Consider the following 13,496-nt stretch of genomic DNA (forward strand, 5'->3'; position numbering starts at 1 on the left):
CAGGTGAATGAAGTTGCTGAATTAATTATGATAATTCTAGAGAAATCATTTAACACACACGCACACAAAGCTAGGGAGGCACTCTGTGAATGAAATCCCCTTTATATTTAACTAATATGGAAATTCCAAAATGGAAAGCTGGGTTCTAGACAGCGTGTTCCCAAGAAAATTCAGAAAAGGGTTTTGTGAAATGGGGCTGTGATAAAATCTTACTAAGTTGCTTTCAAACATAAAATTTATTATCCAGGCCAGTTCTCATTAGAACACATTTAGACAAAGTAGGTTAGGAAGTTATGAGACACGAGAGATCCTTTTTTACAAACTGTTTTTTCTGGACTCCTATATATCACAGATGATTAACCCTTACCAGATTCATTCTTCTCAATTATGTCCACAACTTGGCCAGCACACAAACTAATTTCAGAGCTCTCTTGCTTCTGATAATCAGCCACCACCACATATTGTTCCAGGACCATGGGATCAGCAGATGACAAATCTCCAGCTATATTGCAGGAAACAAAGACAGCATACTGGTCATTCGTGTAATACACTGAAAAATTAGTTATTTGCTTTAATATTTTTTTTCAGCTCAGAAAACTTGCATCTTAGAATCTGGTATGGATTATATAAAGCAGATGAGGCAAGATGGCAATTGAAATTTGTGAGTAAACCTTTCTAACTGAATGCCCAGGTTTTCAGTTGCAGTATCAGTTCCTGAGTTGGCCAAGATGGGGAAATATACAAAAGCAATGGCATTAACTTATATATTTCAGTTCAATTGGATTATAGTAGGCACCTATTTTGGTGAAAGTCACAATATCTCTGTATGCCACTTAGCTTCAGTCATAATTACAGTATGGAGAAGTTGTGTGCTAAAGTTTGATGACACCTCCCAATTATTGTGGGTATTTAGTATATAGCACAATTTTTTTCCCTCTGATCTTCAGGAACACCCTCAAGTTTCGGTAATTTAATGGTCATCAGTCAGTATATTATTAATCAACAAAGACAATGAATAAAACCAGAAAAAAACTAGAGAACCAGACTGAGACATTAACTCTGACTCATATCATACTGTAAATGGATAGACCCAGGATAAGCAAGCAAAAAGGATTTTTTTTTAAACTTAAAAGCAGAACTCTTGATTTCTGAAAACCTTCCATTGACTCAAAGGTTTGCTGGATTAGTTGGAGTACAAATTAGGCTGGAAGAAATCAATTAATACATCCAAAGTCATTAAGCGTATTAGCTAAAATGAATAATGTATCAAAGTGAGCTTAAAAATAGAAGGACTTTTCAAATATATGTAGTAACAGGATATTTCCAGTGTAGTTATCCTTATTTAGATACCTCATTTTCAACAGAAAATCTGTATTAATTGGAGCGGAGGGTAACATTTGCCTTACATTGGGTTTGTGTATGCTAAATACAACTATTTGATTTCATTTCCTGTGGTCAGTCCATCTGGCCCAGCAACAGCAGCAGATCTGTACTTCCGGAGGATGTGGTTTAAAGCCATAAACACCACAACCCTTTAAAAAATGGAACTACAGTAGTTTTTCCAGTTAAGCAGTTAGCTTAGAACTTAGAATAACAGAGTTGGGAGAGATCTTGGAGTTCTTCTGGTCCAATCCCCTGTTTGAGCAGGAGATCCTATACCATTCCAAACAAATGGCTGTCTAATATCTTCTTAAAAACCTCCAGTGATGGAGCAGCCACAGCTTCTGGAGGCAAGAATGTTCCACTGATTAATTGTTCTGTCAGGAAATTTCTCTTTAATTCTAGGTTGGATCTCTTTGATAATCTTCCATCTGTTACTTCTTATCCTGCTCTCAGGTACTTTAGAGAATAGGTTGATCGCCTCTTCTCTGTGACAGCCCCTCAAATATTGGAAGACTGCTTCCGTGTCACCCTAGTCCTTCTGTTTGTTAGACCAGAGATCCCCAACCTATGGGCTGCAGCCTCTTGGCTGCCAGGCCACATGAGTATAGCTGGGCAGTGCACGTGCGTGTGCGCATGCTTACCCCCCCCCTCGTGCCACCCTTGCAGCAAGTGTGCAGGCAGCGGGCAGCACCACTAGTATTGCACGGATGGTGGCAGCACTGCAAGTGGCAGGTGGCCTGCGGCGTGATCCTTGCATGGTGTGGCGGTGCGATCCTCGTGCCAGGGGCAGCATTGCTGCGGGACACGGTGTGAGCCTTGTGCCGGAGGTGGCATTGCTGCCGGCCGCAGCACGATCCTCTTGCTGGTGGTAGCATCGCTGCAAGCCTGGAGGTGGCGGCGCCACAAGTCTCACACAGGCGCTGCCGTCACTGAGAGCCTCGCGTGCATGCTCACAGCCCCATTTGTGTGGTGCGAATGTTCGCAGCCTGTCTGTATGTGTGCACAGACGTGTGGCCACATTCATGTTTGCACATGTGCGTATAAGGCTCCTGCCCCTCCCTCTCCCACCAGGTCGCCGAAACAAAAAGGTTGGAGACCCCTGTGTTAGACTAAACATACCTAGGTAAAGTAAACTAACAAAAGCTCTTACTTTACATACCAAATTATCACTCTAACTGCCACCTGTGGGGTGACCTAGAGGATAATGGAACCAAAAACCATAAGGTCCAGAAAACATTATTCAGCATATTAATGTAAAGAAGGAAGGTTTCAATAGTACATATTCAATAGCATATATTCAAAAATTCAGGGTCTGGAAATTCAGAACCACTAAGGGGCAGCAGAGTTATCAGAAAAAAAGGTTTTCCTTTTTTAATTTTAGATGAGAAAAGTGAGCTGAGCTACATTAATAAGAGGTTATTATACAAGATTTTCTTGTAAAATATGGCCTTTATCCTCAGTTTTTCTCTAGCAAGAAATTCACATTAAATAAAGCACAAGTCTATGTGATCATTGATTCCTTGGCAGCCCAATCTTATGCAAAATGTTAAGTCACGTTGTCAGTTAGGTTTATTCTCAGATGAGGGTATTATGTGTGACAATAATTTTAAAGGTAATGCTTATCCTGTATTTACTACCTACTTAATATTAAATATGCCTGATTTTAGCAGCAAACAGCCCTTGCTTTAAGGGGAAGGAAATGCCCATTAATCAGAACATTCTTCAGGAATAGGTGTATTTATTTATTAAATATATATGTGGCCGATCTCACTGTTGCAGTGACTTTGGACGGCTTACAAAATGATAAAAAGGTAAAAAAAGAAAATATGAAATGGTTAAAGTGAAAAGATTAAATAAGAAACTAAAAACCAAGAGAACGGAGAACATAAGGGTGGTGATCTTCTCTCTACCCCATCTGCCAGTCCCGGCATAGATTGCCCCCATGGGGCCCCAAGCCAGCCAACAGAGCCAGATTTTAAAGCTCTTTTGGAAGACCAGGAATGTGGGAGCCAACCTCATCTTTAGTGGGCGAATGTTCCAAAGGGTGGAGACCACAGCAGAAGGCTCTTCTCCTGAACCCTGCCAGCTAAACTTCTTTGGCAGATGGGATCCGAAGTAGGTCTTTTCTGATGGAGAAAGTGGGATGGGCCAATTCCAGTTTGTTGGTTAGAAATCATTTCTATGTATATGTCTTAAAGGTTTGGCACTGTTTGCATGTTTGGTTTGGCCACTCTAGTGATTATATCATCCATAGCATCTCTGTACCAAAATAACAATAATGAAGATAGGTTTTACATTACATCAATGAAATCTGTGTGCAATTATGAAGATAGAATACATTATTACTGGAGAAACAGCTTGTAACTGAGAGGGACTTCTGCAGGTAACATCTTCCAGTAAAGGAGAAGCATGAACGTTGCTTCTCCCTCAACGTAAGTTTTCTAGAGGACTATATTATATGAGTGAAGTGAAGTCATATAGGAATGAGCCCTGGTTAAAGTGCAGTATTGCAGGCAAACTCTGCCACAGTCTGGAATTTGATCAAGATTGAGTCAGCCTTCCATCCTTCTAAGGTCAGTAAAATGAGAACCCAGATTGTTGGGGGCAAAATGCAAAATAATGTTTCTACATTGTAAACCACCTAGAGTGCTGTAAAATACTATGGGGTGGTATATAAGCCTAAATGCTATGGCTTTGCTTTAAGAAAATACGTAAGTTTAAGGTCTTCACAAATTTCAGTGTCCATGCTGGTCCGGGACAAAAGACTCTGATCTAAAATATTATTCTAAGAAAGGAACAATTTTTGTGCAAATAAGAAAAAGGAATGAAGACAACAAAAACAAGCCAGGTTCTCCAACTGATACAATAAATTGGCTCTGAATCGAGTATATGGCAAAGTGCTATGAAGAAAATTTATTGGAGATGTCATGATGAAACCAGCAGTAAGAAAAGGCAAGAATATTTTGTAGAAAGAATAGCCTAGCTCAGTGATGGCGAACCTTTTAGAGACCGAGTGCCCAAAAACTGCCCTCTCCACTCTGCCCCTGCCCTCGCTATGCCCCTGCCCCACCTGCCTGCAGGACCACCCACCGCCTCCACAGCCCACTGTAACAGATCACCCAGGCGGCCCAACAGCGTCATGGGAGCCATCCCCTCCACCTGCGCCCCGCAGCAGCATCTATGCGTAATGGGGTGTGAGGATGGAGTCTTGTTCCTGCTGCCATGTGCTTGGCTGTGCTGTTCTGTGCGGGCCATGCCCAGGGCCGACTCTCCTCCAGGAGGGCTGCTGGTGAGGAGGGGGCCATGGGGGCAGTTGGGGCTGGGGCAACGGCACACATGCCCTCAGAGAGGGCTACGAGTGCCGCCTCTGGCACATGTGCCATAGGTTCACCACCACTGGCCTAAGTATACAGGACAGGCAACATATGGCTGCATCATTCTAGCTTTTAGATGATTGCATGATTAATCCTGGGAAGATCTATGGTTAAATACATCATCTCAGGAACGTAAATGTAAAATTTGAAAATGAGAGATAGTTTCTCTTCTTGGTTTCTTAGTATATTCTCAGGTGCATTCCAGATATGACTGGGAGTCATGTGGGCTGGAAATTGTCCAACACAGCTGGATACCACCAAGATGGAAACTATGAGATTTTACTATCATGGGTCTATGACACTCCAGGTGAGCAGGGCAGAGGCATAGTTCATTCTAATTACAGTGTCATATCTCTGAAAGATAAATGGAGGAAACTGCCACAAAGAGACAGGTCTAATGTCCAGAAAAATGATGACTGGAGGGTTCATCTCCTGCCTATTGCTAAACTGCCACTCTGGTTTGACTAAAGAATGAGGTCATCTAGTCAGTAGAAGGCAAACAACTGCAGGAAAAGAGAAGAAAGTCTTTTTCCTGTCCCCAACTCCCTATATAATTTACTCACAGTATCCTGGGGCTATTTGCAGCTTTAACAGGCAGCTCTGGCACCTTCAAACTGCCTATTACAGTCATCATCACAAAGCACTAAACAGCACTGAGTGGAAAAGCTCAAGAGGTTATTTTCAGCAGCTTTTTCTTCTTCCCAGGACAATGATTCCCAAACACTAAACAGTAAGTACATTTGCAGGAAAAGATGGCCTTTTTCTGGGATAAGTGTGAGATTCTTAAATTGAGATACTATTTTCGGCTCCTCAGAAGCAGCAATGTGAGTCAGGATTGGCTGCAGTGGTTACTAAATTTAATCAAAGTGCTATATGGAAAACAGCATTATTCTACAAATATCTGGGTTAGATAAAAGCTGTTTTGTCCAAAATGTGTTAAACTGAGCTCCAAAGCCCAAGACTAATATAGAAGTATTAGACATGAAGAAGATATATAAATCTGACATTAAAAAAAACCCCGCTGGTTGCAAGAACGAAGGCTCAACATTGCATGACTCTGAACAAGTTAAAATAAAGAACCACATTAGAAAATGGATATGACACAGTCATTGAAAACTTACTACAGGGAGTAGTAAGTTTACAGAAGGGATACTTATTACCAGAGGGGAAAAAATCAACAACTAATTCTCAATTTACATTCTTACAATCTTTAATTACACTATTACTGCATAATTTTATTATTACATTCTTTAATAACATGAATGACATTAAATGATATAATTTAGACATGGCACAAAAGTTGAGGCCTTTGGGGGCTTTTGAGTCAAGCTGTGATTTCACCAACACTGTCAAATAAAACATGCCTTGGAAACCAAAATTTAGGAAAACTGTGATTTGCCATAGAATCTTATGAAGAAATTCTCTTGGTTATGCAGTTCATTGACTTCACTGCGTTGAGGCATATTATTTAAAGAAATGGCCATTCTTCTACATAACCAAACATTTGCCGTTATTGTTTGACACAAGAATTTTGGATAGCAGCTATGTACAAAAATACATTCTTTTTATTTTATTTATTTTTATGTGTTAAGAAAGTTTATATGGCAGCCCAACTATTCACAGTGACTCTAGGTGGTTTACACAAGTAAATTTATATGTTTATATACCTCTTATTTATGAACGTTATTGGGAAAAAGAACTGATACCACCATTAAGTGTTGGAGAAGACTTCAATGATACATTTCTAAAGGCAAGAGTTTAAATGACCTATTTCTATAAGTAAGATTTTAAATACTTTTTAATTATTGATGGACACAACTAAACCATTAGCCAAATAGAAACTGACAGATAAAAAGCTCGGTAACTGACACCTAACATTCCTTTCAAAGACAATTTTATACTATTTGGGAATAATTTTTGATTCCATTAAAATACTTTGAAGAGGATATTCACTTCATTAAGTTTTTAGTATTTGCAACAGCTACTTTATATAACTAATTGGTTATAGCCTATTAGGCTATACATTTTAACATGTAGTAATAATTGATTTAAATTAATTTTTGATTAATTTAATCAAATTTAATCTTCTGAAAATAGATAATCCTTGTCCAACCTAATCTGCATTTCCTACCTAACAAGTTAATAGAAATGCTTTAATTAGCATTGTAAATTGTGCTCTGAGGGAATGCAAAATGCCTTCAAAGAACCAATTATGAAATAACTGATAAAAGAGCCTGGATAAAAAATGCCTCTTCAAAGATGGGCAAATATAGTCCAATTTGAATGGTTAATTTAAAAACATTAAAATAATTCAGAGTGCTAATTTTCCATTTCCTGGCAATCCTGAAAGAATATTACCATATCTTGATCGATTTCAAATCAATTCATAAGTGATTGCAACTTGAGATTGACCAGTCCGCTCAATGGCCAATCTTTGTTTAGGGATTACAAGAGGGAATGTGACTCTATTGATTATTCTTGACTTCTCAATAACTTTGATGTTATTGACCATCATAACCCAATCTTTAGGATCACCCAAGAGATCAAAGAAATAAAAAGTGCTGCTTTGCTCTATTTCCATCTCTCACGCAGGTTTCACACGGCATTCCCTGGAGACAATCACTCCTTGAAACAGAAGCTATTATATATACCCCTCAATGGGACTTGCTGTCTCTCGATCTTGTCTTTCATTCATGCAGATGAAGCCACTGGAAGATGCCTGCTATCAGTATGTTGATGACCTCCAAATTTATTGCTCTGTAATAGCTGTAGCTAATGGTATAGCTCCCTCGAATGCCTGCCTGCAGTTGTTAATGGGCAGAAGAATAAATAAAATAAAGCTGAATCCAGATAATAAGGAACTGCTCATTATGAAGTCTCATAATGCCAGGGAGGTGCTAGATTTCCCTGTTACAAATAGATCAGACATACCCCTTCCCCCTCGAAGGATCACAGTGGCACTTTAGGAGCACTTCTCATCTGAATTTTCCCTAGTTTTTCACATGGTGGAAATGGCCTTTTATTAGCTTCAGCTATATGCCCCTTCCTGAAGGATAATGGTCTTAGAACTGTAATGCATGGATCAGAATACCTTCAGGCTTGACTACTGCAATGAAGCTTATATGGATGGGGCTGCCTCAGTTCCTACTTTGGAACTGCCAATGGATGAAGAACTGCCAGTCTCTGGGAGAACTCAAAGAGAAGACTTTCACTTGTCTTCACTTGACCCTCACTTGATACACCCACACCTGAAGCCTTTATAAACAGAACACTGACACTGACATCCCCTAAACTCCACTGCAGATGTTAGCCTGGTAACGAAATGTTCGGAAACCAACCCACAAGGTTGGAGAACGAATCTTGACCCTCACTTTCACTTGTACTAAAAGCCTTGCAATAGCTACCAAGATGTTTCTGAGTGAAAGTCCAAGACAATTTGGCTCCAGGTTGCTAGCAAGAATCTCTTTTGGATCCCCAATTACTGAGATGCTTTGAGCAGTTTTGCCTGCAGCTGCTGAGGCATGGTTCATGCTGAATCAGAGCCAAGCCTTTGCTGTAGCCACAGTTCCTGGGAAGGCACTTCCTGTTGAGTCAAGAACATCACCCCTTGGTTGCCTTTTCCAGATCCATAAGAACAGGTTTTTAAACAGTGATTTTTCTTTTTAGAATAATTCAGGTTTTAATTCTGATGTTAATTTATTTATTATAAGCCAACAAGGGACCTCAAAAGACAATGGCACATTTTAATAAGAAGAAGAATGTAAAATTGTGAGTCATCAGAGATAAGCTTATTCAGGTAAAGCGCATGTAATTCTATCCCGTGATTAGGCATCAGACATTTTCATCATTTGCAGGTACAAAAATGAACTTATGGAAACAAACTATGGTGATTTATCCAAATCCAATTTAACCATACTACTTTTCACCAGATATCCCAAGTTGTTTTCATTCAACCTGTTATGAAATTTCTCCCCAGATTATCACCGGAGCATTGAAGCCGCCACCAGCAAAGCAGAACAGTTGCTACCTAGTTAGCTGAAAATCAAGCAGGTGGGGTTTTGTTAACTCATCCACAATGCCATATAGTGTGGATTTTAATTTATTGTCCCAATCTCTACCCAGAAGGAAGCAGTGGTCCTACAAGGCCATGATTGATCAGAATACCCAAGAGCAGCAAGCATTGCCCAGCAGAAAGGAAAGAAACTTAAGACTCAAGTAGTCTGTTATGCTGTTACTACCTGTCGGAAGGAAAGAAGCCGTTCTCTGGACAAATCCTGATGAAAGAACAAAAATGATGGAGAATGGCCATGAGGAAGGTGCAAGAATATAAATTCGGAGTAGTGACAGTCTTAGGGAGGTTAATTGTATGTCAGTTTGGATTTTCAAGTTGAAGGAAGGCATCATACTTAATTTCGTTGTGAGTTACACAATGACAATAAAGATATTCTAGTCTATGTCTACCAACAGTGTACTGATTATCAGAATTATGAATCCTTGTAAAGCCAAAACAAACATCATCCATTTAAGAGCAAGAGATATCAACTTGCAGAAGAAAGAAAGAAAAGAAAAGATCTGGGGGATAAAGAGAGAGAAAAAACTATTCAGTTATTTTTACTCTTGGAGGTCCCTACAACGGATAGATAATTGATTCTATTTCTTCTCATGTAACAGTTTGGTGAATCAGATTTAGAAAATGTGAAAGGTGAAACGATTCAGCTCAATTTCTGATGACTATGTGAACATATTCAAGTGGTTCTTAGGGGAAGAACATAAAAGGAGTCGGCCATTAGCTTTTTTTAGAATTATTTTTAAAATTTTCCAATCTAGACAACAAGTCTGGAATGTTCTGGGAATTTTCTATCCACATATCCCTGCTTAATAGACATATGCAAAACTAAATATTCTCTTCCTCCTCTGAATTATGTTGATCTGGCAGTTTTGTAGGATTTTAGGATGAGCTTTTTTTTCAAGTCAGACAAAGCCAATAAACAGTTGCCACCTTCTGCTCAGGAAAATGAAGTCTGTGCTAGCTGTGGGGCTTGTGTGTGTGTGTGTGTCTGGAGAGCAGACCTTTCTGACTCTTGCCCCATGACATAATTAGACTCCTAGGAAAAGATCAACATTTGAACAGCAGCCCCTGGCCTTGCTTGCAATGCATCTACCTAACCTCTCCCCCGTGTGATAGATATATTTAAACAGAGTGTATTGAATGGGACAGATTCACTCAATCTTTATGAAACAAAGGTAAATGGTATGTCTGCAATCTGTCTCAATTAACCTATTCTGCCTTCTTTCTGCTGGCATTCACACAACTCAGACAATATCATTTGTTGTGGAAAGAAAACTTGAAGGAAGAGATAATGCTAAGGGAATAATCACATGTGTAATTCATCAAATGTTTGCTGAGCCACCAGGCATCACCAAGTTCCTAAACCAAAACAGAAAGGTTGGTGTGCTTGAAAAATGCAAGTGACTGTTCTCCAGCATGATTGGATGGAGAATTCACCAATGGGTTATCTTAACCTTCCTGCTCCAATCGGGACTAAGTCTGAAGTTCATAAATACCAGTACTGTGCCATGTGCTCCCCAGTTTTTTCGACTTTGTCTTTGTCATGAAACCAAAGGAGGAAAAGTAACGCAGAATTCAAACTTTTACTAAACAACTAGAACTACTTTAACTACTTTTTTCTAGAACTACTTTTAAAAACTTCTTTCCATTGTACATACACTTCTCTTCTCACAATTTGCTCACCCCAGTGGTGAAATCACAGAGAAGCCCAGCACAATGTGAAGCAAGCAAAAGTAGATCCCCTCACACATATATAATATATACTGCTCAATTGATCTTATATGTGCCTCACCAAAACACAGGGAAATTTCGGTAAATTGGCACAGGCATGTCCTTTTCTATTGCCAGTAACTCTTAACATTTCCCCTGGCCGAGAGTCTTTGTTTTGTTAGATGTTATTGGATTATATAAATTCTGATTCAGAGATAATCATAGTTGCAAATACATCGAAAAGATTCTATTCCCATGTTCTTTAATACTGTGCTATCTGCTATTTGGTAGGAGATAAAGTTGTAGCTTTTCTCTGAAGATCTTAAGCTGCACTTGAAAATCAACAATCTCAAACAGGCCATCAGTTATAAAAAAAAAGGCAGATAAAAGATGAAACTCTCCTCCACCCCTACCCCTTGCCACCTTTTAATTTTGGCATATGCATTTCTGCCTTGCATTAGCTTCCATTCTGAAAGTGGAACAAAATAGGGATAATTAAAAAGGTAAAAAGGCAAATTCAGGTAGCAATTTGGAAAGAATTCCTTTAGCTTTTCTTAGAGATGATTAAGAAAAAGCACGTAGATCAGATGTGGGCAAATTCAAATAATTTTGTAACAGATCAAAAGAGTTTGAAAAAAGATAAATATTAAGCAGAAAAGTACAAGTAATGGCCTTACCAGATCTCTTCTTTCCAATTGGTTCACTGAGGAGAAAAAAAAACCTAAAATCAGTAAGACAATAAACAGCTTTGTCAATCTGAATGAAAGTGGTTTATTCCAAGTGCCAGGAAATAAAAATTCAAACCTACATTGTGGTCCAGTCACTGACTTTTTGAATTACAGCATACAGTTATGCACATTAGTTGCCAATAGGATGCTTAAAGATATTTCATTTTTTCAAAGAAATTCTTTTGATTTTCTTCTGAAACATTCTGACACAAGCATGCATACAAATCAGCTATCCCTTTCCTTTTGCTGCTTCCTAATCATCTATTGCCGTGGTGGCGAACCTATGGCACGGGTGCTACAGGCGGCACACAGAACCCTCTCTGTGAGCATGCGCGCCGTCGCCCCAGTCCTAGACCTTCAGCTGAGTTTTATAAAACCTTTTCGCTTTAGGCCTCCGCTACCATGTGCAAAAAAAAAAAAAAAGGTTCAATCAATCAATTTCAACTTCTTGTGGGAAAAAAAAAGTTCTCGCAAAGTTGGAATTGATTGATTGAACTTTTTAGTCCCACCCAGTCTGCTGTTACCACCGCAGCCATGCCCACCCAACTGGTCACACCCACACAATGGGTCACGCCCACCCGGCACCCGACAATACATAAGTGGATTTGGGGTTGCAGTTTGGGCACTCGGTCTCTAAAAGGTTTGCCATCACTGATCTATTGCTTTTCTACAAAAGTAGAAACAAGAGAAAAAATAAGGGATAAGTATTTTTCTGAGAACTATAGAGTGATATACTGAGAATACTTTCCTGGCAACATGAGTTATATGAATTTTAGAGAAATGGCTGATATATGTGTTGACCATAGACCAAAATGGATTGTGGAGACAGCTGAGAGGAAATAAGGGAACCACAAGTCAAAAGTCTATTGTCATATGGCTATGGTTGCTTGGTAATTACTGATGCTCCCTTCCAGAAATATTTAGAACTTAAAGTCTCAAAGTTGACTTTTGGAAAATATTATCTAACAAGTCATACTTCCATTTGAGTATAGATAAGTCTATCATACTAGAGATCATACCAATTTACATATTGTCTATCCACTGTTTGTGAAAACCAACATGGCAAAAAATGAATATGCCAGTCCAAACGTGCTTCATACTGTATATACTCTTCTTCCGTGCTTTCCAAGCCATCAAATACAATTTTGTTGGTGTTTGAGTTCTACAACATTCTAATTGCAACATTTTCGCATGCATTTGTCGCTGGTTCGCTTTACCTTCCAAAGGACTTAATACTGTGACATAATGATCAGCTCCTTAGCAGATCAGCACTCAGTAAACATATATACAAATAAAGAAAGGAACTGAAGGCAGAATGTTTGTCTTTCCATTTCCCATAAACCACAGGCTTGCTGTTCTCATAAAAGATTCTCTAAGATTCTATTGGTCCACCAGGATTATCTTAAAACAATGTTCATCTCCTGTAACAGTTGCCCAAATGGAATTTATAGAGGTGATTATTTATAGCTGGACCAATAAAATGAGACTAATCTAAGGCTTTGCTTTCTAACTTGAACATTAACTTTTTCAAACAAATGTTCTAAAATAACATCCAGCTCTACGGAATCCATTTATGTCAATACGTTTCACATAGTATATTTTACTTTATAGCTGCCAGGAATGTTTTTTTTTACTCTGGGAACCGCTTCCTCTGAATGTTGAAAATGGATGTTGTATGCTGACTTTGCATAATTATATCTGCATACCTATGTTTAAAGCTGCAGGAGATGAGCCAGTTAAGATGTTAACAGCTGTCTGTCAATAAACAAGGAACAAGACTGTGTAGCCTAGAGACTGGGAAAAAAATGATTCTTACATCGAACATAAAACAAGACAAGCAAGAGAATTATGCAAATTACTGGGCCATTGCACTAATTTCTTACCCAAGCAAAGTTCTGCTATATAGATGATACAAAGAAAAGTACAGTCATCACTAGATTGAGAAGTGCCAAATAATACAAGGGTTTCAGAAAAGGGTGTGGGGCCCAAGCCAATGTAAGATGGATGATGGTGATATTAAGAAAATAAAAAAGGAGATTTACCTGTGGTTTGCTGGTTATTATGTGACCTTTAACCAGAGTTTTCAGCTTATTGGGGGGGGCAGTGGGGGAAAGAGACACATGCTAGGGATGATGGGTTAGGAAGGAATGTATTTTTCTGAATGTAGCCAATTTGCTTTCAACTGAGCCCTATAGTGGAAATACACGATTTGGCTGTTGGACCTTAAGGACC

The 13,496-nt window shown here is 39.0% G+C and overlaps 1 protein-coding gene across 1 annotated transcript in view; it reads right to left on the reverse strand.

Annotated features, from left to right (window-relative positions):
* Window positions 1–367: 367 nt before the first annotated feature.
* Window positions 368–13,496, reverse strand: part of LOC107296629 (SH3 and PX domain-containing protein 2B-like) — a gene marked incomplete at its 3' end in the record, with an annotated part of 55,855 nt that continues 42,726 nt past the window's right edge. Inside the window, exons 4-5 of the mRNA XM_015825975.1 lie at window positions 11,214–11,239; window positions 368–502 (exon numbers count right to left, since the gene is read on the reverse strand). Coding sequence (XP_015681461.1) covers window positions 368–502; window positions 11,214–11,239 — 161 coding nt within the window. The remainder of the gene's footprint in view (window positions 503–11,213; window positions 11,240–13,496) is intronic.

Source organism: Protobothrops mucrosquamatus, unplaced genomic scaffold (genome assembly GCF_001527695.2).
Source record: "Protobothrops mucrosquamatus isolate PMUCROS unplaced genomic scaffold, P.Mucros_1.0 scaffold2909, whole genome shotgun sequence".
In the NCBI taxonomy this organism is placed as follows: Eukaryota; Metazoa; Chordata; class Lepidosauria; order Squamata; family Viperidae; genus Protobothrops; species Protobothrops mucrosquamatus.